Raw genomic sequence first — 26,174 nt, 5'->3', positions numbered from 1 at the left:
GGGCATGACCACACAAAATTCTGGCCCTGACACATTGTAGTTAGATTGCCAAAAACAGAAGGCCGAGGGCAGTATAGCTCACTTTTAGAGTAATTGAGTGCCATGTACACGGCCTACTGTTCACCTCCTGATCTCTTGCCTCCCTCAAAAAAAAAAAAGACAAATTGGTAAAAACTGTAAAGTAAAGCACCAAATCTCATTTATAAGAATATATAGTCTCTTCATTAGACTTATAGTAGATTTCTCAATAGAAACCTTAATCAAGGCAAGAGGAAATGAAATATCACACTCCATTTCAGCTAGCTTTATATATACCCAGATATATCTAGCCTATCCTTCCAAGATGAGAAAGACGTTTTCATGACATGGTGGGAAAAATGAAGGAATTGATCACTACCAGACCAGACTGCCAAAAGATACTCAAGGGAGTCCATATCCAGAAGAAAAAGAACCATATCTACCATTGTGAATACATGAAAGTATACCCCATTTGTAAAGAAGACACAGAAAGGAAAGACGAAGAGCCAAGCCACACAGATGAACAATTCCCATTTTAAGATGCCCTCATTTAATGGCCAGCAAACTGTTTAACAGAAACTTTAACAAGAGGGAATGGAATGGCATTTTTTTTTCATTCTAATGAAGAAAGGCAAACTCAGACAAATGATGTTCAAAACAAATAGGAAAAATGGAAATTCTTACATTATCTATATTAAATTTTAAGTGTAAGCAGATATATTCCCCAGATAGATGGTGCAAATTGACTGAATCTCAAACAAGATTCAACAGTGTACTGTCTATTAGAACTCACATTAGTTGTGAGCACACAGAGACTGAAAGTGAAAAAAAGGCAAAAAGGTATTCCAGGCCTGGGAAGATAGTTTGCATAAGTTTGCTTTCTCTGCAAGCATGAGGGCCTGAATTCAAATCCCTAGCACTCAGATATAAAGCAGGGAATGACTTTGCCAGTACTGGGGTGGGTTCTAAGAGCTAGCCTAGCTACCCTAGCCATCCTAACAGAAATAGTGAGTTTCTCAGGAAGAGACCATGATTCAGGGCAATATGGCAATCCTCTTAAAATAGGAAAGAAACCCCAAAGTCCTTCTCAGAATGTCAAGTGTGTGTGTGTGTGTGTGTGTGTGCGCACAAAAAGAGATTCCATGCAACTGGGAACCAAAGTGAGCAGCTGTGGGTGTTCTTACACAGAGTAAATGTAAAAACAAAACTGTTAAGAGTTTTTACAGTTTAATCAGGGATCGATTCAGTATCTAACAACAAGCAATAGATTTAAAGGAGAAGTAGGATCCAGGACAGTGTTAGAACTTCCAATATCATCATTCTACAGATCTTCAGACACAGCAAACGGCAAGCTGGTTAGCATATGCATCCTCAGCACATGAAACAGTCCTGAAACTATACCATGAATTAGGACATTGAAAATAAATCTTGAGGCATTCACGAAAATTGCAGAAGTGAGGACTGAAACTGCCCGCAGTTTCACGAACTGGGTTCTTCTCAGCCAAGAGGGAATAAAGGACCTGAAATAAAGGGTTTGGCCAAGTTGCATCCCAATCAAGGCTCCACTTTACTTAGAGTAAGCTAGGGTTTTTATAGTCACAGGAGAAACCGAAACCACGTCTCTAGATTACACTGCAAAGAAAGTTCAGGTGCCAAAGTCCTCAGGTTCAGAAGATCTTCAGACGGCTGGCTGGCTGGCTGGCTGGCTGGCTGGCTGGCTGGCTGGCTTTCTTTCTGGCTGGCGTACTCAGGTGGTGAACGTGCTCAGGCGGCTTCTTAAACCGACAGTCAACAGAGAGCATCTGTCTTAGCAGCTCCCAGGTCTTAGCCTCCAAGCAGGGGCTGCTAGAAGGCCGATGGTGGAAGTGAAGGGGGAAGGTAACAGAGGACTAGGAACGAAGCTTAGTCACTAGATTGCTTATGTAACATGCACAAAGCTTTTGAGTTTAATTGCCAGCATCAAATAAATCTGAGGCATGTCTGAAGTCCTGCCACTCTAAACATTGAGGCAGGAGCATCAGAAATTCAGTATCATCTTTAACAATACACCAAGTTTATGGCTACTCATTACTACATGAGACCCTGTCTCAAAGAAAAATATTGTGTCCTCTCTGGCAACTATGTAATAAAATGAAATAACAAAATAAACTTCAAAAATCTTAACCACTCAAACTAGAAAGCTATTATTTCAAACAAACAAACAAAAAAAGATGACATGCTGCCAAGAATCTACCAAAAAGGGAAATTTTTTAATTAAAAAATAATAATAATGTGTACAATGTAGTTATCACACTTCTAATATATATATAACCTATCTAAATGGAATTACCTTACCAAAGAAGTGCATGCCCTCACTGTAGCACTGTTCACCTTGAACATATGTAATCAAACATAAATGCCCTTTCGTCAGTATGTACATAAAGGAAACTTGGTTTATGGGTGTGTGTGTGTGTGTCTGTCCATCTGTCTTTACACATAAAAGCTATGTAAGTGTGGGGAAAAGTGTAAAAGAATGTCTAGATTTACCAGTACGTAGTATGTGCATATATTGATATATAACACAGCTTACTAATATATGCAATTTACATGATGTCCAAGTTTTAGGGCGTGGGCATTATATTACATTACTTTTCTACTACCACTAATCCTGCTCTTCTCCCAACCAATGCAATACAGAGGTCTTAGTAGATGTCTCATTGAGTATTGGGTAGTGAGTGACTTTAAAAGGAAATATTGAGCTAGAGAACCTGCTGTCTTTTATTGTAAAGGAGATATTACCTCTTGCCTAAAGTTTTTAAAAAGGAAGAGTGATCAGGACATTCTTGGCATACCTCAAGAAGAGTACAAAACCCACACCTTAAAATGTTCTGTTGAGTAAATTATTCAACTCCTGTATATAAGCACTGAGGAGAGCATAAAACTGAACATCTATTGGTTTTGATGTTTGATAGGCAGATGGCTTTCAAGAAATTATTTGACCTCTATCAGTATAAACTAATTATATCAAAATCTTGTTTTCACACCTACTTATGTCACAGTGTTAATAGAAAATTAAGCACTGAAAATTACCTGCTATCTTAAATAATGTGATTTTACTAATATTATTGTAAATAAGGGTTTATTTTGTAAATCTATTGAATACAGAAATTAGAGAGTTATGACCAATATCTTTGAAATTTGTAATTGTCACTCTTGAAGCTTGTCTGAAAGTAATGTTTTGTTAGCTAGATTAGTGATTGTAGGACAGTGACAGATAAATCTCCGGCCCTCTACTGGGAGATTACAAAACAACATAAGGTATAAGGTTTGCTTCTAATTGTGAGTCCTATAGAGTAAAGGAATTTATTTTATATGAGCATATACTCTGTGTATTTTTATTTTGGTTTTGCCATTTTGTACATCTATATATAATTAATTCTAGATTCAGGATTCAATATCAGATAGCAACTTTTGTGAAGATAACTAGGATTCTTTCGGAGAATTTGAATTTATATGATTCTTACTGAGAGGGTATATTATAAAAGTTATTGTGTACTTTCTGACCTTTATTTTATTCTCAACAGTGTGTAGTATTGACTGAAGTAAAACTGACATTACAAAGGAAGATCAACAGTTTTTGCCATTCTCATTGCCCTCCAATTAAGGTAATATAATTTAATAACTATAATGTTAACATGCAGTTAACTAAAGGAAGAATATTTTTCATATTCCAATTTATAGCTTTTCCTGTTACATAAAGAACTCTATGTATATAGTCACACTAAGATGATTTTTTAAAATAAACTTTATTTTTAAAGACTTGTAAATAACCAAGCATAGTGCTGCACTAAGGAGGCAGAAGCAAAGCAAGTAGACACCTGTGCGTTTCAAGGCCAGCCTACATATCAAGTTCCAAGTTAGGTAGTGAGACCCTGACCCAAAATACAACAAAGAAACAGTTTACAAATACACACACCCACACACACACACACACCAAAATTAAGATGACCCAGGTATGTAAATCTCAGTCTACACAGAATAGTCATTCTGACTCTTCTACACAAAACAGTCGTTCTAAAGTTATGAAGCTCCGTGTTGGATTCTACTTTCTGAAATGTAATATGTTCTCTACCACCTAGAACAAAATATCCAAGGCAGTTCAAATTGGAACAGTGAGCTTTGTTTTGTCTTTCATAACTTTGTCCACTGCCTGCATTTAGTCCTTTTCTTTTCTTTTCTTTTCTTTTTTTTTTTTTGGTTCTTCGAGACAGGGTCTCTCTGTATAGCCCTGGCTGTCCTGGAACTCACTCGTAGACCAGGCTGGCCTCGAACTCAGAAATCCACCTGCCTCTGCCTCCCAAGTGCTGGGATTAATGGCATGTGCCACCACCACCCAGCAGTATTTATTCTTTCTGTTCTCTTTTGTACATATTCTACTGTCCCACTGACACTTTTATTTGCATATATTCATATATTACTGACTAGATTCTTTATATCAGGAAGAACATTTGAATTTTCCTTCTGAGAATATACAGCCTTAATGATACACAATTTAAGTAGATCCATTGCTATGCAAATTGTGACTGTTTTTCTTTAGAGCTGAGTAGATGTGTGATGCCTATAGAAAGAGCTCTAAGCACAAAAACATAATTTCTTTACAGAATCTTGGGATAGAGACTGCCATTATTATAAAATTAATTTTTAGTAAAGCATTTGTTACTGCGTTAAAGAACCTCACGTGTACCTTTCTTGGCTTGGTTTGCACTCTGACGTCTGTGGCCTTTTTTCTGTAGACTACCCCCAGCTTAACGTCCTCTTCTAATTTCCACTAACTAATGCTTTTGGTGAGTGTACACTCATTTCTGTTTCTGTAAAATAATAACTAGTCATTCCTAGGCAGTTAAACTAGGATAACTGTTTCTTATGTATTGAACTTAAAATTTATGACCAAGACAGAATTTTTGTTATTGAAATAACAAGAGTATGTAATGGTGATACACTGAAGGTATTTTTAATTTCATTGTGTCAGAAACCCACTCACCAAATACCACTCACCAAATACCAATATTCCCAAACTGATTTATAAGTGATTCATTCTGTATATGAATAATGTTACATTTCAGGGAATATACATAATTCTAAATGAAGTCATGAACTGATGTAAGATAACTGAGCTGTTTTTTGTTTTTGTTTTTCTATTCACATAAATTTATTTTTGTCTTTTCAGTTTATTAGTACAGATGTGCATGGAATTTGGTCCAGGTTGTTTTGCGATTTTGGTGATGAATTTGAAGTTTCAGATACAACAGGAGAAGAACCAAAAGAAATTTTCATTTCAAACATAACACAAGTATGATTATTTTAATATGATTTTAGAGTATAGGACTGCTAATTTTTAATTTTCATAGATGATTATTTGTAAAAACTTGTAAAAAAAATAACAGAATATAAAAACTTGGTATTCAATAAACTACTCTAATTTTTAGGCTAATCCAGGTATTGTCACTTGCCTCGAAAATCATCCTCACAAGCTTGAGACAGGACAGTTCCTAACATTTCGAGAAATTAATGGAATGACAGGCTTAAATGGATCTGTTCAACAGATAACTGGTAAGTTTACATGTTTTATTAATTTACTTTTAGTTATCCAGCCTGTTTATAATCATACATTTTATTCAGTGTTTAGAACACATCACCTTGGATTGGCTTGATTCACATCTCTGAGCTTCAAATCAGTGCTGAACAATGGTAATATTACAAGGAAGAAAGTAAAGTAGAGAAATACACTATGAGTAAATACAAGTTGAAATTTCAAATCTTTACACAAGTAAGAAGACAGTTATGAAAAATTATAGGTGAACAAAGATTCCTGCTTGAGCAACCTACTTTAGGGGTGTAGGTTTCGGAGAATATATATATAATGATAATTCAGGTGAACTGAGATGGCAGTGAAATAGTAAGTGGAGATGATTGTCAAATCTATGTTGTGTTCACTGAATTGAATATTTAAGCAGGCGTGTTTGGAGTCTCCCCACCTCCCTTTGCCTTTTTTTTAAAGAGGACTTACAGATTATTGCTCAAGGCGATAGAGGATGCCAAAGTCAGAGGTTTGAAAGAATACCCATTTTTAAAGTGGAAAGATGATCATGAATAGATATGTATGGCCCAGTTGAGATAATTCATGTCATTATTAATCTACATAATTTGTATTTTACCTGTAGTTGTGTTTAAAATATAAAGGCAGTATTACATAATTTGCAACTTAACTTTATGGCGTGTTTACACTGTTGAAGGACAGTGATGACTCATTTGTATCTTTTGGGCACTTGAAGAGTACAGTCAGGTGTGGTTGCCCTAGTTAACATAATGACCTGCAGTAACGGTCCTTTTTCTCCACATTCTCACCAGCATTTGTCATTTTTGTTTGGTTTGTTTGGTTTTTATAAATATGTTTTAATTTGCATTTTCCTGATGGCTAAAGATGTTGAGCACTTTTAAAAATATATATTCCCACTTTTTTTTTTAGAACACTGTTAAGTTCATTGCCCTATTTATTGAGTAGCAGCTTTATATATTTGATTTGTGTTGTTGAAATTATTCTCTATATTAGCAGTTTTGAAATACAGCTGACAGATCACTTCTACTCTGTGGGCTGATTACTCCCCCTGCTGGTTGGTTTTTGTTTTTTTTTTGTATGCAAAAGCTTTTTAATTTTATTTTTGAGTACATCTGTCTTAAATAGAGGTTCAGATCATATAATGTTAAAGAATTTGTATTTGTTTGGGGAAGTTGACTAACTTGATAATTTGGGATTATATTTGTTTACATTGGCTACTATTTGGTGTTAGACTGGTGATAAGACCAGATACTTGGAGCTATCTGTATAGTAAGAAGTTGCCTGACAGCAACAAATAAAGTCTTTTATTTTAAAACCCTCATATTTTAGGGAAAAAAGATTACTTTTGGATAAAAGTTGCTTAAATTGAACACTTAGTACTTGGTGCTTCCTGCCTTAAGATAGTTTGTTCTATGAAGAAATTAAATAACTTAAATAAAACTTGTTAATTCTAAAACAGTGTATTTATTTTTATGTCTTATAAGTTAATATGGATATGTATATATTTGTATTTAAATATGGTTGTGATTGAATCCCACTTTAGATTCCCCCCCCTTTCCAAATATCAAATTAGTTTGGGGTCTGCTTACTTTTTCCTATTTAATGAATGGCTATTAAGTATTTACTTACATATTTATAAGTATTGCAATTTATTTGGTGATTAGTAGAGCTTACTGTTTAACTAAGTTTTTCATTATTAACAAAGTAGATTGACAGTGAAAAGTTTTTTACATACCCCTGCAATTCCTCCTCAGTAGTCAGCCACCCATCACGGGTTTATTCTATACCAGTAGAGAAGTTCTATATGCTGTCTTGCATAGAAAGTACCTATATATTGTAGCCTTTTGCAGTTTCATCAAATAAAATGACTTGTTTTGTATACTTGAATGTATTTCGCAGAGATGTATTTTATTCCTTTTATCTTTTCATGTACAAATAAAATTAGTATTAACATGGTATAGAGATTTTATAATATTTAATATGTATAATATTTAATATTCTATTGTAAGTACCTCTCATTTCTTACTTTACACTCTGATTCCCTCAATTATTTGTTAAGTCCCAAAGCTCACATTGGAAGAAATACTTGGTATAGCTACCAACAGATTCCCAACCTCCTACAAAGAAAAAAGATGTTTTAGAATCTTACTTTTATAAATGGAGAGTTAATATCTTTGTGTAGTACCTATGTTTATTTTTTTCTTGCAGTCATATCACCATTTTCCTTCAGCATTGGTGACACTACAGACCTGGACCCATATTTACATGGAGGTATAGCTGTGCAGGTTAAAACTCCTAAAACATTCTGCTTTGTAAGTACTTTTTCTGCTTAAAAAGGTTTTTTTTATTAAAAAAGAGGGAGAGAGAGAGAAAGAAAGAAAGACAGACTAGCCCAAAGGAATAAAATGCTCAATTTAAGTTACCATAAAGAATAAACTTTTATTAAATTTATAACCAATTTGAATAAAATTAAATCAACCAGGGGCAAACTGATACTATAAAAATAACATACAAACATAGGGCTATAGCTTATACACATATCCTTTTTTTTTATTAAGATTTATTTACTTATTTTATGTACATGAGTACACTGTAGCTTAACGTGAAGATTGTGAGCCTTTATGTGGTTGTTGGGAATTGAACTCAGGACCTTTGGAAGAGCAGTCAGTGCTCTTACCTGCTAAGCCATCTTGCCAGCTCCTTACGCACATCTTTATTACGTGCAGTCCTCTCTACTACAAAAGTTAGGCAAATATAAGCTTATACAGTTTAATAACTAGTGTACCTCATGTGGATGATTGTGACTAATCCTCCTAAATAAAGAATTTATTGTACTTTTTACTACCCAAGAGAAAGATAAAATGTTTTCATTTTATGCAGCAAGAGCTGTTACACTTTATTGCTCAATTATTTGTTAATTCATGTTACTATAATTTTAATCTGCATTTTAACTACTATGTTTGAAATGTAGTGTATGGGCAGTGGTAGGGCATGCCTTTGATCCCAGCACTTGGCAGGCAGAGGCAGGTGGATTTCTGAGTTCAAGGCCAGCCTGGTCGACAGAGTGAGTTCCAGGACAGCCAGGGCTACACAGAGAAACCCTGTCTCGAAAAACAAAAAAAAAAGGAAAAAAAAAGGAACGGTAGTATAGTTCACATTGACTATTGGTAGTGAAAGGAAAACGTGCTGATAGAGTGTAGAGATTGCTGTCTTAGAACTTATGAGTCTTATTTAAATTCACAGGCTGCTTCTCAGTGTGCTACATATAACATGTCTTTAGTTGTTGGGATTTTCATGATGATGTTGACAGGCTATAAGAAGTTTTCAAGACCTCAAGGTTTTAACTTCATTATTTTTGTCAGTTAAAAACAAAAACAAAAAACAAAAAGAAACTAGTCTTCAAGACTGTTCACATCAGTTAAGCCAATTAAAATAGGACAGCTACTGAGATCTGCTTCTGTATACTTTCTCTTGCCCCACCCTAAGTTTTAATTAAATAATTTTGTGCATCAAATAATTTCATATGTGGTGATGTTTGGTGAACTGTTACTTTTCAAATTTTTCTTTTCTTTGCCTTATTACCTTACACTCATGCAGATTTTAGCTTAGAATATCTACCCAAGACTTATTAGCAGGAATAACTAGTCTCAGTTACTTAGTGAAGATAGTTTTCACTAATATTTTTTTTTGAAGTAACTATGTAGTACAAGTGGCTTTTAGTATAATAATGAGATATTACAGATTATTTTAACTACATTACATGATTAACAACAACATTACAACAATCCAACCTTACCCATTTTCAGCCTTAGAGAAAGATCTCTTCCAGTGCAGTAAATGTTTTGTAAAAATAATCACTCAATGTGCTGTGAAAATGTTCTTTTTTTTCTCTTAGGAACCCCTGGAAAGCCAGATAAAACATCCAAGGTGCCTTATTGCAGATTTTAGCAAACCTGAGGTAAATATTACTTTGCACATTTGAAAGAGACAACGGAGTGGTGGATGTGATTTGGTAAATGATTCAAAACTTAAAATGGGTTAATCATTGTTTCTAAAGGTTCTACTATCACTTAATATTTAAAGTTCAAATTAAAGGATTTAAAATGAGATTCATGCCATAAAAATGTTAGAGTAAAATGAAATTGTACTTTGGTGATTTGCTAGCTTTGATAATTAAGTAATTTTAGTAATATATACATAGGGCATTACTGTGAGAGTTTCTTAACTGTGCAGTTCTAGTGCACATTTGTTTATTTTATGTGCAGGGGAGGTAGGAAGTGAGCATCAAGGAGATAACACAGCATCTGGTTGGAGATCAGAGGTTGACCTCAGGTCGTCAGGCTTGGTGGTAGGCCGCTTCACTGACCACAGAGTTTATATAGTAGAAGAAGATACACCCTGAAGCCGTTATATTCTGCTTTACATCACTAGTTATGGTATCTTAACAATATATTATTATTGTTAAGATTATCACATTCTCATAATATATTTATTATATTATCATAAATATGATAAAAAAGAACAGTTTCCAAATTTTTAAACACTAACAAAAAAAGGGTTTTTTTATAAGTGTTTTTGGAGTGGATGTGGTTTTGGATTTGTTTTAGATTTTTGAGACAGGGTGTCTATATGGCCCAGGCCGATCTTGAAATCTGACGTCCACCCGCTTCTGAATGCTGCCTCCTGGGTGCTAGGGCTAAAAGTGTGTCCCCACACGCAGCTGTACAGATGTTTGTTATTGGTATTCAGCTGATACTTCTTATGAATAACTTAGGAAACACTAGTTATTTGGAAAATCTTTCTTAAAATACCTTTATTGTCTTGAATGAAGTCAAATCATTTCACTTTTTTTTTGTAAAGACTTATTTATTTTATGTATATGAGTACAGATAGGTGTGAGCCTTTGGTCGTTGGGAATTTAATTTAGGACTTCTGCTCACTCAGGTCAACCCTGCTCACTCTGGCCCAAAGATTTATTTATTGCTATAAATAAGTACACTGTAGATGTCTTCAGACACATCAGAAAAGGTGTCAGATCTCATTGTTAGCCACCATGTGGTTGCTGGGATTTGAGCTCAGAACCTTTGGGAGAGCAGTCAGTATGCTCATACCCACTGAGCCATCTCACCATTCCCCCCAAACAATACATTTTTCAAAGGGAATTTTGTTTCTTTTTTTTTTTTTAACTTTTGTTGCATTATGATGAGAAAAGTTATATGATTTCAATTTACCTGAATTTGTTAATATTTAAAAACATATTTTAAGTAAATAGAATTAAATCACATTCTTGTTTCCCTTTTGTACCCTAACTTCTCCCAGAGACCCCCCTTCAATACCTACAATATCTTTGTCATATTCTTTAAAACTTATAAAATATTATAAAAATAAAAATGAGGATTATAAAAGTTGTTTGATATAAAAGGATCAATTTAACAGTTTCATGTAGATGCTTGCCTATAACAATACTGAAAATGCATGTTTTTCTCAATATAAATTTTAAATAACTCCAAACATATTAACTGTATATTTCAAAATAATGCATCACTACTAGTATTTTCTTAAATGAACATAAATAAAATCTTTTTGTTTGTTTGTTTGTTTTATATTTAGTAGTGCTTAAAATCTTGGCTCTTACTGTGGTACAAGCCCAAAACAAGAACAATTTTTAGACATTGGATTTCATTGTAATAAGGCTGTACTTCAATGATCCTCACATCACCAAAGGATTTTACTTCCATTGTAGCTAAGCTGAGAGTTGACAGTTCTGCTGCACCAAGGAATGAATTGTAGGCACGATTTTTGGATACAGATTTCCTGCTATGGTCAAAGCTATTTGACTTGAGTGAGTGACTTTATTCTCACATCATTTACAATCATTTAAGAAATGGTGTGTCTATTAAGGTGGTCTATCCATAAAGTCATTCACCAACTGTTTCAATGAACAGTTCATTGGTTCTGCTTGGAGGATGGTACAGATATTAGGTGAGGGTAAGAATCTGGTTCATTGACTATGATAATTTGGAAAAGCATTCATCTCAGAGAAAGAGTAACTTATTAAGTCCTCTTCTTCAAACTTGATACAAGAGTTACAAACGTCAAGCAAAGCATTCAGTCTCACTCTTTGTTGTCTATGTTTCTTTTGGGTATATAAATACTTTTGAAATATATAAGCTGTTTTGAAAACCATAGTATAGTGTAAAAACATGAAATAAACAATACTAATAGAGAGGCTGAGATAGGAGAAGCAAGATTTCAACACTCTTATGTTGTACACAGCAAGACACTGTCACGAACAAACAAGCTGAAAGTATATATGGATTGTACAATATTGGACCTATTTCTCCAATTACCAAACTAGAGAGACCATTGGATGACAATCAACAAATTTCTAATTCCTCATATTTTTGGATTTCAATCGATTAGGATATGTTGATAATATTAATTTTCATATTAAGATATTAAGAAAAAGTAATTGTCACTTCCTGTTGTTTTTTGTTGTAAGAGGTAGAATTAGGTTTGTGTGGAATTGTTGAAAGATTACTTTCTTGCTTCTTCTAGGGTGTAGTTTTGTTCCTTATGTTGATGTTTCCTATCTATTATCCTTTGTAGGGCTGGATTTGTGGAAAGATATTGTATAAATTTTGTTTTGTCATGGAATATCTTGTTTTCTCCATCTATGGTAATTGAGAGTTTTGTAAGGAATAGTAGCCCGGGCTGGCATTTGTGCTCTTGTAGGTCTGTGTGACATCTGCCCAGGATCTTCTAGCTTTCATAGTCTCTGGTGAGAAATCTGCCGTAATTCTGATAGGCTTGCCTTTATACGTTACTTGACCTTTTCCCCTTACTGCTTTTAAAATTCTTTCTTTGTTTAGTATATGTTATGTTTTGATTATTATGTGACAGGAGGAATTTCTTTTCTGGTCCAGTCTATTTGGAGTTCTGTAGGCGTCTTGTATGTTCATGGGCATCTCTTTCTTTAGGTTAGGGAAATTTTCTTCTATAATTTTGTTGAAGATATTTACTGGCCCATTACCTTGGGAGTCTTCACTCTCTTCTATACCTATTATCCTTAGGTTTGGTCTTCTTATTGCTTCCTGGATTTCCTGGATGTTTTGGGTTAGGAGCTTTTTGCTTTTTGCATTTTCTTTGACTGTTGTGTCAGTGTTTTCTATGATGTCTTCTGCCCCTGAGATTCTCTCATTTATCTTTTGTATTCTGTTGGTGATGCTTGCATCTATGGCTCCTGATTTCTTTCTTAGGTTTTCTATCTCCAGGATTGTCTCTTTCTGATTTCTTTATTGTTTCTATTTCCATTTTTAGATTCTAGATGGCTTTGCTCAATTCCTTCATCTGTTTGATTTTGTTTTCCTGTAGTTCTTTGTTTTGTGTTTCCTCTTGAAGGGCTTCTAGCTGTTTACCTGTGTTCTCCTGTATTTCTGAATCTTGCTTTTCCGGTGTAATGGTGTGTCCAGGACTTGCTTTGGTAGGAGTATTGTGTTCTGATGATGCCAAGTAACCTTGGTTTCTGTTGCTTATATTCTTATGTTTGCCCCACACCATCTCGTTATCTCTAGTGCTACCTGCCCTTGCTAAATCTGACTGGAGCCTGTCCTTCCTCTTATCCTGTTGTGTCAGAACTCCTCAGAGTCAAGCTGTCTCTGGGATCCTGTGATCCTGGGCTTGTTAGAGCACCTGGGAGTGCAGCAGCTTCCTCTGGGTGTTGTGGAACTTTTGACCAAAGTCTTCTCAGGGCACCTGCCGGCCCAGAAAGACCAGAAGGAACCTGAAACACTGGGCTGGTGGAGTTCCTGTGTGCCTGTTCCTGTTGGTCCCAGTTACTGCTGGTGTTGGGTCAAATATTGTGTCCTCACCTCTGATCCTTGGCGTGTTAGAGCACCTGGGAGTATTCCTCTGGGTGTTGTGGGACTGGAGGGAATTTTGTTTCTTAAATGACTTGAAAGATACAGCAAGGATCATCATTTAACTTTTCTAATGGTAATCATTATATTACACTCAATTATGAGGGTGAAATTAAATAATAGTTCAAAAACATTTAACCTAGTCCATAGCGCTTAACAAATGTTGAATGTTGGCCTTTTTTTTTTTATGTTTCAAATAGGCACCTTTACAGATTCACGTAGCAATGCTTGCCTTGGACCAGTTTCAGGAAAACTATAATCGTAAGCCAAATATCAGGTAATGCTTTTTATTTTAAAAGTAATGCTTTTTGTTCTCTTTCTCTCTCCTTTTTTTTTTTTTTAATGAAAACCAGGTCTCAAAAATTATAGGTTAAAAAAGAAAACTAACCTTTAATTACATTACTAACATAACTAGTTACATTACTTTATTATACTACTAGTAAATATGCTCAACTGCATAAACATGATCATTTAGGGTGATCTATTGGTGGAAGTAGAACAATCCATCTGTAAGAATGGAGTCATACTACATGAGAATTTTTCATATTTAGAGACTTTAAAATGTATAGCTTTTAAAATCAGAACCTCTTCTAGCTGGTGAACTGGTAATCTGTGATAATGTTCTCTAGCCTAAGTTAGAAACTACAAGCTTCTTACCTTGTATTTTTAAATCTAAATCTCATCTACTGTCTTGGATGACCATGATTTTGAAGTAATATAGTCATAAGACAGCTAAGACTTTGAAGTTAGATTAAACTTTGAAGTTAGAGTAAAACACATCATACTGTATTTTGAATATAACCTTGTGGCAATTCAAAAAATTGTGTATTTTTGCTTCAAATTATAGGTGTCAGCAAGATTCAGATGAGCTGTTGAAGCTAACAATATCTATAAGTGAAACCTTGGAAGATAAGGTAAATATTAATAAAATTATGGCTGGCTATAATTTGCTATGTTTATAACAAGTACATGTTAATATTTTCCTACATTTAGATCTTCCTTATGCTACCTACTTATCCTGTGGTATTGATAAAAAAGCTCTTTTGTTCTACTTTAGTTTGTTAGTTTACTTTAGTTTATAAAATTAGATGAGCTTACCTTATAAGTTGTTGTGAACATTAATTTATTTCATAAAGTACTAATAATGCCATGTGTCATTTAACAACTATTATTTGCTGCTTTTTCTTTTATGTTAGTATTAGTATTGTTTAATGGATAAAACTACAAATACATACTTTTTTTAAAAGATTTATTTATTTTATGTGTATGAGTACACTGTGGCTGTACAAATGGCCATGAGCCATCATGTGGCTCTGGAAATTGAAGTCAGGACAGCCCCGCTTGCCCCGGCCCCTACTGTAATACATTGTAGCTGTCTTCAGACGCACCAGAAGAGGGCGTCAGATTTTTTTTTTCCATACATTTTTATATTGATAAATATTTTCATTTTTCTTGTGAGAACACCTAGAGATCCATTGAAAATTCACATAATAGATGTAAAATATGATGTTTAATTTACAAGAAATTGACGCTTTTTTGAGACAGGTTCTCACTAAGTAGCCCTCTCTGGTCTAAAACTCAGCATATGAAGGCCAGCCTCAAATTCAGAGAGATCCACCTGTCTTAGCCTCCTGGGGTACTGAGATTAAAGGTGTGCATGACTATGACCAACCTTATTTGTTTTCAAAGCAGCTTTACTAGTTTGCATTTTTACAAGATCTGTATCAGGTTCAGTTATAGTAACATCTTCAAATCTCTGTTTCCTTTCTGATTGTAACCATATTACTTGTAAGTGTATCACATGGATTTGAGCTGCATTTTACTAAAGTTAAAGTGAATTTGAGCCTATTTTTTTATGTGTCCATGTGACATTTGTACATTTCTTTGGATATGGTAGCTTTTCAAATCTTTGCTTAGTTTTAATTAGTTTTTAATTATTGGGGGTTCTATAGTTATATTTATAGTTTTTGTATAAGTCTTATTCAAATATATGCTTTATGAATATTCTCTTATACTTAGTTTATTGTTTTTTTCTCATAGTTTTTTTTTTCCAAAAATTTTAGAACTTTTGTAACGATTAGTTAGAATATGCCCAAGACTTATGCATACTAGGCAGGCACCTATATCCACAACCATAAACTTTTTTACTAACATCTCAAGAGTTTTTCTGTGCTCCTCTAAATTGATTATAATTTGGCAGGGTTATATTTTATTTAAACATCTAGTAGATCCCATCAGTGAAACTCTGATCTGGACTTTGTTTTGTTGGGTGTCTTATCTGTTTTGCTTCAATCTGTTTGCTCATTGTATGTCCCATTTCAACAGTTTTTGTACCCTTTTGTTTCAATTGTGATAGGTCATACATGTCCAGAAAGTTACTCTCTTTTCCTAGATTTTCTGTTATTGGTTTATTTTTTTAATAAGTATTCGCCATTCTCCTGCATTTCAATGTTGTCTGTCACACACCTTTTTTCATCTCTAGTTTTAGTTATTTTGGTTGCCTCCTTCCTTTTGGTTATTTTGACAGTATGTTAATCTTGTATCCTTTTACAGAATTCTTAGTTTCACAGAATCATTATTTTGGTTTCTACTTCATTAATTTCTGATCCGCATTACTTTTAGTACCACTCTATGTTCTTTGAGTTCAGTTACTGGGTTATCTTGCTGTTCCGTATTTCTTATGTTTATACATTATTATTTGTGCACCTGTTGGGACATAACATCTTTTCCTGGCTTTGTATGATGACCTTTGTGGTAATCCTTTTATTGAACTCTTAATCCTCACTGCTGCTCAATGAGAAGTGACCATAGTGGTGACAGTAACAATTTAAGAACAAACCAGATACAGAAAATTAAAAAAAAAAAAAAGTCAATTGTAAATAGGATTTATACCTTTAGTACTAGTAGACAAGAGAATTAGGTTATGAGTAAAGATGTAAAGATGTATTGAAAATTAAGCAATAAGAAGTAATAGAAAAGGGATAGAAAGAAAGCATGAAATGACAAGAAAATGGGAGATACTGTTACAGAAAAATAACAATGAAGAAAACCACAAAACAACAGAAAGGCTGGCCTGCCTGGCATTTCTTTCTGGCTGAGGAACTGCAGGTGGAATTGCTTTATTTTCCTCCCTCAGGCTTGTCATTTTGCAATTTACTTGATGTTGGGGATAAGAAGGAAGCTGGGCAGTGGTGGTGCTCGCCTTTAGTCCTAGTACCAGGGAGACAGAAATCTCTGATCTTGAGGCTAGTCTGGTTTACAGAATGCATTCCAGGACAGCCAAGGCTGTCTACACAAAAACAAAACAACAACAACAACAAAAAGAGGGTATTGAGAAGTTTTCTCTCTGACAGCACGTACTCTAAATAGCAGTGTGGACTACAGTCAGAAAAGCAGAATTAAACAGACTAGTAAAAAAAGCTGCTTAAGAAATTGGTATTTTTATCATGAGATTGAGATATTTTTATTTAGGAAGGAAATTTAGTAGTTTAGGTTGGGTTTGTTTGGTTTTTGGAAGTTAGGTTCTAATGATATTGATAACTTAGTTCCTGAAGTCACAGGTACTGTATGTGAATACTGTTAGGATCACTGTTGTCTGCGGTTTGTGTTTTAGCCTGAAGTGAATGCTGACATTGTGCACTGGCTTTCGTGGACTGCCCAAGGCTTTTTACCCCCACTTGCTGCTACGGTCGGGGGTGTTGCTAGCCAAGAAGTATTAAAAGCTGTGACCGGGAAGTTTTCTCCATTGTGTCAATGGGTTAGTTCAGTATTTCCTATGTCTTTACATTTTAAGTTAAGTGTTCCATAAAAAGAATGTGTTGTTAATTATAGCATGGTATAAATATATCTTTATAATGTATTTAGTATTATATACATTTATGTATTATATATAATTATATATTAAATATAAAAGAAAAGGCAAGTAACTAAATTCTGTAATCAAAATTCAGAAGCTTAATTCTTTAATTGAAACTAACAGGAGCTTATATTTTGTCTGTTGGGATATAACCCAGTTGATTTCTCAGAATTATTTCCTACCATGTACTATAAAAATCACTAGTTTTCTGTTCTATAGGTTTTCTTAGTATTTTGGCTTAGTTAACCATTTTGGGGCTCTCTGGGCTCTTGAAGTTGTTCTGTAGAAATTTTGCCATCACAAATCTTTAGGTTTCATTCCTGCTATTGCCTGAAGATAGAGAATATAGGAATGATCTAAATTTGAGAGCTATGTAAGATAAAAGCCTCACAAGAATTAAAAACATTTGTATCTGTTACAAGAAGGAAAATAAGTGGCAGGAAGTCTGCACAAACAGTTAAGTCCTTTCTGTTTGAGTTCATTTGAATACTGCACCTATACAGTGCTGTTTTTCTGCTAAGTTATATAAAATAGATTACAAATTGATTGATGGAAGTTGGCATAGTTATAACTGTTAACATCATCTGAAATATAAGTTCTGTTATTAATGTAGTAATATTACAATGGTATTATCATCTGATTTTGTTCAAATTTAAAATAAGTTACCTAAACGAAAATAAGCATAAAACTGGCTTCTTTAATTATTACTGAATTAAAGAAATTCTTTTTGAACTACAAATGTTGAAGATGTCTTCCTGGATCTTATCTTTATAATTATATATGAGGTAAAAGATGACATAAAATATCAGCTGAGGGCAGTGGTGGCGCAAGCCTTTAATTAATCCCAGCACTTGGGAGGCAGAGGCAGGTGGATTTCTGAGTTGGAGGCCAGCCTGGTCTACAGAGTGAGTTCCAGGACAGCCAGGGATACACAGAGAAACCCTGTCTCAAAAAACCAAGGAAAAAAAAAAAAATGTCCAGTTGAAAATACAGTCTGCATGCTTTTGTTTCAAGCTAATCATACTGCTTATTCGAATGTAACTAAAATTGAATGGGATCCAAAGTTTTTCTGTAGTTATGAAGAACAGGTTTAGAGGTAAAACTTCCTCTAAAAATTAAAAAAAAAAAAAAATTATCCTTAGGATGGATAAGTGATATGAATTGAATTATATACCTTTTAACAGTCCTTTTAGGATTCACAATTTTAAGAATATATATTATAACCATTATTTTTCTAATATTTTATATTAAATTGCCATTCTTATTATCTCTTCCCATGATTGTTAAATTATTATAAGAGAAAAGCCGAGCTGTGGTGGTGCACACCTTTAATCCCAGCACTTGGTAGGCAGAGGCAGGTGGATTTCTGAGTTCGAGGCCAGCCTGGTCTACAGAGTGAGTTCCAGGACAGCCAGGGCTACACAGAGAAACCCTGTGTGGAAAAGCTTTAAAAAAAAAAAAAGATTTATTTTAAAAAAGAGAAGGAAAAGCTGCAGGGGTTTTTTTAGTGATTTAAGTATTAAATGTTTTGTTTAATCTTCTCTTCAGTTGTATCTGGAAGCAGCAGATACTGTGGAATCCCTAGGCAGTCCTGAGCATAAAGAGTTTCTCCCACGGTAAAGCTCAAATTTGGATTATTTTTTTCTTAGTATCTATTTAAGAAGCAGAGGTTGAGCAATTTTATGTAAGCATACCTCTCTTAGGTGTCTTTCCTCCTGACTTTTCTTCTTGGTTTGTTACTTCTTTGCCTAGTGGTTAAATATTACAATAGTACCATGTCTCGTTACCACTTTATATGTAGTGATTCAGAATTTTGGATTATGTGCATGAGAATGATTAGCATTCAAGTGCCATAATATTAATTAATAAGATTGCTATACATGATTTTTTTTAATAAAAAACTTTAACTTTCCATTTGAGGCCATAAATCTTCAAAATCCATTGAAACTTTAGAGATTTCATTATCTCAGAAAGCCACATAACCCAGAGTTCTGCCTTCAGTTTACATGAATTAATAACTCCAAGTCCCTTCCATAGATTCCTCTAAGATCTTTTTAAAAATATTTTGATCTTGAGCCAGGTGGTGGTGGCGCACGCCTTAATCCCAGCACTTGGGAGGCAGAGGCAGGCAGATTTCTGAGTTCAAGTCCAGCCTGGTCTACAGAGTGAGTTCTAGGACAGCCAGGGCTACACAGAGAAACCCTGTCTCGAAAAACAAAAAAAAAAAATATTTTGATCTTTATAATGTTTTTTCTTGAATACAATAGTCTCTTTATCTGCAGTTTAACTTTCTGAGATTTTAGTTGCATGTAAAATATCAAAAAGGACAAAATGGAAAAGTACAGAAATAAACTATTGATAAATTTAAATTACATATAGTTGGGTACGAGTGATAACATCACACACTGTCCTTCCTGGGATGGGAATCATCCTTCTGTCTGTCCATTAATCCTTTAGAAGCTCAGAAGTATGTTCTCTTTTAAAGTCCAATATTAATTTGTTACTAACAATACTCAAGTGTACTTTTATATCTTTCTGTTTTCTTGGTAAATGTTTCTTCAGAAGAGATAGGTATGATGCCTTACGTGCCTGCATTGGAGATACATTGTGTCAGAAGCTACAAAATTTGAATATCTTCTTAGTAAGTATGAATAAGGATGGGAGTAAGTAATATGTTCAAAATGTTGTTGAATGTCAAGTTAATTTTTAAAGTCAGTGTGATCTAAATGAGCAACTGATAAGTCATATAGTTTCCAGAGCTTAATATATTTACTGCCTGGGTCTTCTACATAAAAGTTAGCCAATTCAGGATCTGAAGAATTTATTCATTTCAAAATAAAACAGCTTTCAACATTAAATGATTTTCTAGAAGTACTTTAAAAATGTTTTTTTGAAATCACTGCATTAAAAAATGAGTAAATGTATTCTAAAGATTTTAGCTTATTTCGAGAGAAATTTTTCATAAGAGCATAAATGTTGTTGGCTAGTCTTAAAAATACTTAGTTTTAGTAATCATTTTTGTAAAGTAATATTTTAAAAGTTAGCAATTACTGCCGAGATTTTTTTCATATAGATAGAATCTCTTATAATCAAGTTTCAAATATCTATTTCACTTAAAATTCTTTGTAGACCTGTCTTAAACATACAAGACAGACTGACAAGTATCTAAAAGTAAAGCCTTTCATGTTACCTAGTTCTGGGCTGCAGTTGTTCTTATGTTTTTGGTTTTTTGTTTTTTCTTCTGTCACTGTCTTCTTTCCTCTATAAGAAATAAGTTCTGCATTTAGCTTTTGTGAGGAATCTTCAGATGTTTTTGTTTAAAGATAAAGAAGTTATAAATACCATAGTTTTCTTAGTTGTTTTATACTGTTTTTTTCTTTAATTGAGACACTTAAAAGGCATTATGAAACTGTAAAAAGTAAAATCCACCACAAGTGAATCACAAATCATTTTTTAAAATTGTAGTTAGTAAAGTATAGTGTTAGTGTTTGTAGTTAGTGTATAGCATTTGAAGAAAATTAGAATGAAATTCTTTATTCATTAAAAATTATGGTCTTGTCTGACATGTATACTCTTTCCTTTGATAGGTAGGATGTGGCGCCATAGGCTGTGAAATGTTAAAAAATTTTGCATTACTGGGTGTTGGTGCAGGCAGAGAGAAAGGAATGGTAAGATACAAGTTATTTGAGACTTAAACGTTTATATTTCTCCTGTTGCCCATTTTTGAACTGTGTTTGACTATACCAGCCTGTTTCACTTGGTAGACCACTAAACTGAGAATTAGAAGATTTTAATTGTCTCTAGTCAGTTTTTAGTCGCAGATTCTCTGCGTCTCAGTTCTTAACTCTGTAATTTCCTGAAATAAGTCCTTTCTGTCTTTTTGTAGTTACCATCAAGATTAAATTTGAAAGGAATTTTTATTATCATAACTTGCAAACTAAAAACCATGTTATTCTTTTGATATATTGTTGTGGGAAATAATAAAAAATGATCCACCCCGCAAACTCCCTTGTGCCGGTACCATCCGGCCTCAACACTAAGTTCCGGTGGGTTCTTATTTTTTTCTCCCAGCAAGCTACAACATCTCGCTCACATGTAACACTTTACACACCTCCACAATCATTCATCTAGCTAGCACCTAGTACCCGGTAAGTAATGCATGACTCCTAAGGCTTTAATATCCAATCAGGTTTATATACTAATAAGATCACAATTTATAAAATGCCAATACAATAATTTCAGAACCAAATAATAAATGCAATATTTTGACCCAATTAATTTAACCTTGTAAAAACCTTAGCCTGGTTACAACCGGGCGGCGTCTGCCTTGGCCTCATTGTCTGACTCCATGATGAAAAAAACCTTTCTCCTCCTGCTTCTGACCTTTCTCCTCCTCCAGCTCTAGCTCCACCTCTCTATTCCTGTCTAATCACAGGCCTGCCACTGCCCTAATGTGATTGGACAGAGAAAATGCTGCAACATTATATTATTCATTCTTAATTAAATATTAACATGACGATGACATTAAAAACCTATAGAGTACTCAAATAATTTAAATGGTCAGTTTCAAACAGTGAGAATAACATATACTTTGATATGCAGTTAAAATTCTTCACCCTGAGTTATTGTAAAATCATATCATATTTAAAATAACTTTTATTAGTGGTATTTTACCTTTAAGATGAAAGCTTTCACTAGTGACTTCATATATTTATCTTGGTAACTAACAGTGACACTGCATAAATAACTAAAAAGTATATGATAATCTACATTGTAGCTTATTGATATAGTTTTAAAAAGGATTCTTCATTATTATAGCTGTAGGTAAGTACACATATCCATGCTTGGCATTTCAGAACTGTGCTCCACAAACTACAAGTCTAGTAGCTGAAAAAGTTACTTGGATTTTTCTTGTTGTAAGCTTGGGATTACCTGAATGCTTTAACCATATAAAAGAACAGTGCTTTTAGAAGGCAGAGGTCAGAATGAGCTGAAGTGAAGAAACCTACTGACATCAGATAGCAAAATAAAGTTTGTAATGTGGGCAAGCCTTTGTCATTCCAAACACAGAGACTTGTTGTAACAAAACTGTAAGTGTTCATAGATATACCCAAGATGTAGAGAGAAATCCCCAGGTACCTAGAATCAAGGGAAAAATGAAACCTTGAATTAAACGCCAGATACATTTTTTCTCTATTTTTAATGTTTAAAACTTTAAGTAGAAAAGGAAGATACTCACCAGAAAGTAAGACTCTTCTTAACCATCACCATCCAAAAGAGAGAGAAAAACGCTAACATAAAATTCCACAGAAATGTACACACATACCCAAGAAAAATTACTAAAAGAAAATGAATATGAATATCAGTCAACACTTGAAACTGGAACCTGCACCAAGCAGTACCAAGCCAAGGGCAATCTTTTTAATTCTGGCTTAATAGCACCTGCATTTTCTATTCTGCAGATTATTTTACCTGTTTGTTTTCTTCTTTCACCTTCTAGAAATAAAATCTATACGTTCTTAAAGGGCAAGTATTTTAGGCCAATAGATCAATTATCTGTGACAGCTAGTTGACTATATAAAAATACTCAACTGCCTTGTAGTTTATGGATTCAGCCTTAGTTGGAGCTCCTGTCAAATTGAAACATGACAACATTCTCAGATTACTGCAGATTAAGAGTAAATGTTGGCTGGGCGGTGGTGGCGCACGCCTTTAATCCCAGCACTTGGGAGGCAGAGGCAGGTGGATTTCTGAGTTCGAGGCCAGCCTGGTCTACAAAGTGAGTTCCAGGACAGCTAGGGCTACTCAGAGAAACCCTGTCTCGAAAAACCAAAAAAAAAAAAAAAAGAGTAAATGTTGGGCTAGCAAGATGGCTTATCAGGTAAAAACACTTGCCATTAAACCTGATTTAGTTTGATCCCCAGAACTTACCCATGGAAGGAAACAAAGGACTTTTACAAAGTTGTTGTTTGACTTCCACACTCATGCTATGGGTACATATTCCTCCGTACACATACATGATAATTAGGAAATAATGAATAATTTTTAAAAGAATGAATGTCATAAATTTAGAAGAGATCACTCCTCTGTCAGTAATTAACTCTGTAGGTCTAAAACATGATAGAGATATTTTTAGTCTCCAAATAAAGAATTTTTAAAGGAAGTTTCTAATGAGCTTAAATCATTTGTGTTGTTTGCTTTGCTCATGTTCTAAATATTAATTGGAATTAATAAATTTAACAATGATAGCATATTACTGGTAACATTTGGAATTTTTTTAAATGTCTATCACTAGCAAAAATGATTTGAGAGTACTGTTTTGGTCATAGTGAGAAATGCAAAACAGATTCATTTGTTTTGTTCTCCTTTGTTATAAGGTAACAGTTACAGATCCTGACTTGATAGAAAAGTCCAACTTAAACAGACAGTTCCTGTTTCGTCCTCATCACATTCAGGTTTGTCACTGTTTTCTTATCAGAAACAGATAATGGTTGCTGGGTAATTCTGTTCTTTGTTAGATTCTTAAGAGAAAGAATAAAGATTCTTTGGAAGAATAAAATGAAGAAAATAATGATCCTTTATGCACACTAACATTGTTTTTTGGATGTTATTATTTGAATATGAAACATGAGTAGTACTTTTCATTTTGTAATTACAGAAATTTGTTTCCATAAACAAGTCCTCTAATTTGAGGTTTTAACAAACCACAAATTTTAACACAACTTTTTTTTTCTTGCTATAAAACAGGTAAGGTATAGTATTTATAATTGCTGTGCCAATATTGACATCCCCTTTTACTGTAAAAGACTATTTAGTCATCTCAAACCAAAATATTTAGATCAGGAAAAGAAACAGGCAGTGCACCCAAAGGCAGAGGCAGGTGGATCTCTTGGGTCCCAGGCCAGCCTGATCTTCACAGTGAGTATTAGTCATGATTACATGGTAAAACCCTGTAGTGAAAAACAGAAGAGAAATAATATGTTAATCAAAAACACATGCTTTTAGTTTAAATTTTTCCCTTGTATTGTCAACTCATTGTTGATCTTAGGAAATGAAATGTAAACATGTTATGAACAAGAAGTGACTACAGTAGCTATCATAGTTAACCTGACAGCCTCGTCCATGACTACAAAGGACGAGGTAGCAGTCTCTGTGAATTCAGTTGTCTTATCAAAGAGACTCACTGTGTAGTATCTCTAGATGAACACCAGAGACCTGTTTGTTAATTTCCTGACTTCTAACAGTTTCTGACTTTGTTCTTATAGTAATAAGTAAAACATGTTAGCCTAATAGTGAGAAGAGACAGAAAGACAAGTTCAAAGACCTTCATAGCACCTGAATGACACCAGATTCAATGACACATGAATGACATATTTTTTAAGACTTTTGTAAAAAATCCTTAAAATCTCTAAAGCATTTTGCTACACAATAAAGGATGATTAGATTGTGCTAATATGTGAATTTTTGAGCTACTTCATTACTTTGCTGTCACCTCAATATTCCAAATGACTAGAATTTGTAAATTCAGTCAGTCATCTTTTCTGTTTAACATTTATTCCTTCTGTTTTTATTTGTTACTTGTTTAGAAACCTAAAAGCTATACTGCTGCTGAAGCAACTCTGAAAATAAATCCTCAATTAAAAATAGATGCACACCTGAACAAAGTTTGTCCAGCCACTGAGAGTATATACAGTGATGAATTTTACACTAAGCAAGATATCATTATTACAGCACTAGATAATGTGGAAGCCAGGAGATATGTGGACAGGTATGTTCTTGAAATTCAAGTGCATAAAGAACTACTTATATTTTTGTTTTTCACTCTCGTTTTAGAAAAATTACCAAATTACCTAATTGTTTTTATGTTGTTCTAATAGAACTACTTAAATTTAAGCATACTGATGATTTCCTATTTATACTTAGAAAAATTTACTATTGGTAAAGCAGCCTAAATGGTTTTTTTGTTTGGTTGTTGTTGTTGTTGTTGTTGTTGTTTAATGAAATACCTACCACCTATCCACTGTTACCACTTTAAATGTGGCCAGTGTTCCTTGTTTCTCATTATAGTTATATAAGCCTTCTTTAGGATCTTCAAAGGCCTCTTTACATTAGGAACTAAATCGGTTATGGACTTCTAGAAGTTGTATTTCCCTTACTCCAAAATTCTTGTTCCCAAATGTGTATACTGCCAATTCTTTCCTTTAAGGTGTTCCCTCATCTTTGAGTTTTAGCCTAAATATCTTTCTTAAAGCAGATATTCACTCCTAAATCTGCTTTTCTTGATACTTTCTCATTGTGGCACTTTTTTTATTGACAAACATGTTTACTTACTGTTTGGTTCTTCACTAAATTTTTCATCCAAAGATCATGTATTATTAATGTCAATCACCTGACCTCATTCAATGTGATTTATGAAATCAGTCATTGAATGAATCATTGTATGACTGCAATGTTAGGATGTCGGTGCATATATCAGAGGTTTACCAATTGAGAAATGAGAAACAAATCTTGAGCAGAAAAAGAAAAAAAAAAGAAAAAAATTATTACATTTCTTTTTTTGTGTGTTAGAGAGGTGGTGCACACGCAAAAATAATCTTAAGCTACTAAGGTGGGTAAAACATAACTAATGATAGTATTTAGTTAATACTGCTTGGGTTGGAGACTGCTTGAGAAGATGTGGTATGGCAGAACTTACAGTCAGGAAGTAATCAAATAATAAATAGTAAGTGAAGAAAGAATAATGTAGTTAATTTAAGGAGGAAATAGAAATTAAAAAAAAAAACAT

At 33.9% G+C, this 26,174-nt stretch overlaps 1 protein-coding gene across 1 annotated transcript in view; it reads left to right on the top strand.

The window, feature by feature from the left end:
• The window catches only part of Uba6 (ubiquitin like modifier activating enzyme 6), a 69,225-nt gene that overhangs the window by 13,989 nt on the left and 29,062 nt on the right, over nucleotides 1-26,174 (top strand). Inside the window, exons 7-19 of the mRNA XM_031342910.1 lie at nucleotides 3,582-3,662; nucleotides 5,225-5,347; nucleotides 5,484-5,607; nucleotides 7,823-7,926; nucleotides 9,510-9,572; nucleotides 13,734-13,810; nucleotides 14,381-14,447; nucleotides 17,147-17,290; nucleotides 18,938-19,005; nucleotides 19,952-20,030; nucleotides 20,977-21,057; nucleotides 23,767-23,844; nucleotides 24,976-25,157. Of these exons, the coding sequence (XP_031198770.1) occupies nucleotides 3,582-3,662; nucleotides 5,225-5,347; nucleotides 5,484-5,607; nucleotides 7,823-7,926; nucleotides 9,510-9,572; nucleotides 13,734-13,810; nucleotides 14,381-14,447; nucleotides 17,147-17,290; nucleotides 18,938-19,005; nucleotides 19,952-20,030; nucleotides 20,977-21,057; nucleotides 23,767-23,844; nucleotides 24,976-25,157 (1,271 nt within the window). The remainder of the gene's footprint in view (nucleotides 1-3,581; nucleotides 3,663-5,224; nucleotides 5,348-5,483; nucleotides 5,608-7,822; nucleotides 7,927-9,509; nucleotides 9,573-13,733; nucleotides 13,811-14,380; nucleotides 14,448-17,146; nucleotides 17,291-18,937; nucleotides 19,006-19,951; nucleotides 20,031-20,976; nucleotides 21,058-23,766; nucleotides 23,845-24,975; nucleotides 25,158-26,174) is intronic.

The sequence above is a fragment of the Mastomys coucha genome, unplaced genomic scaffold, assembly GCF_008632895.1.
Source record: "Mastomys coucha isolate ucsf_1 unplaced genomic scaffold, UCSF_Mcou_1 pScaffold22, whole genome shotgun sequence".
NCBI lineage: Eukaryota > Metazoa > Chordata > Mammalia > Rodentia > Muridae > Mastomys > Mastomys coucha.
The sequence above is the reverse complement of the archived record's forward strand: the minus strand, read 5'-3'. Positions and strand labels throughout refer to the sequence as shown.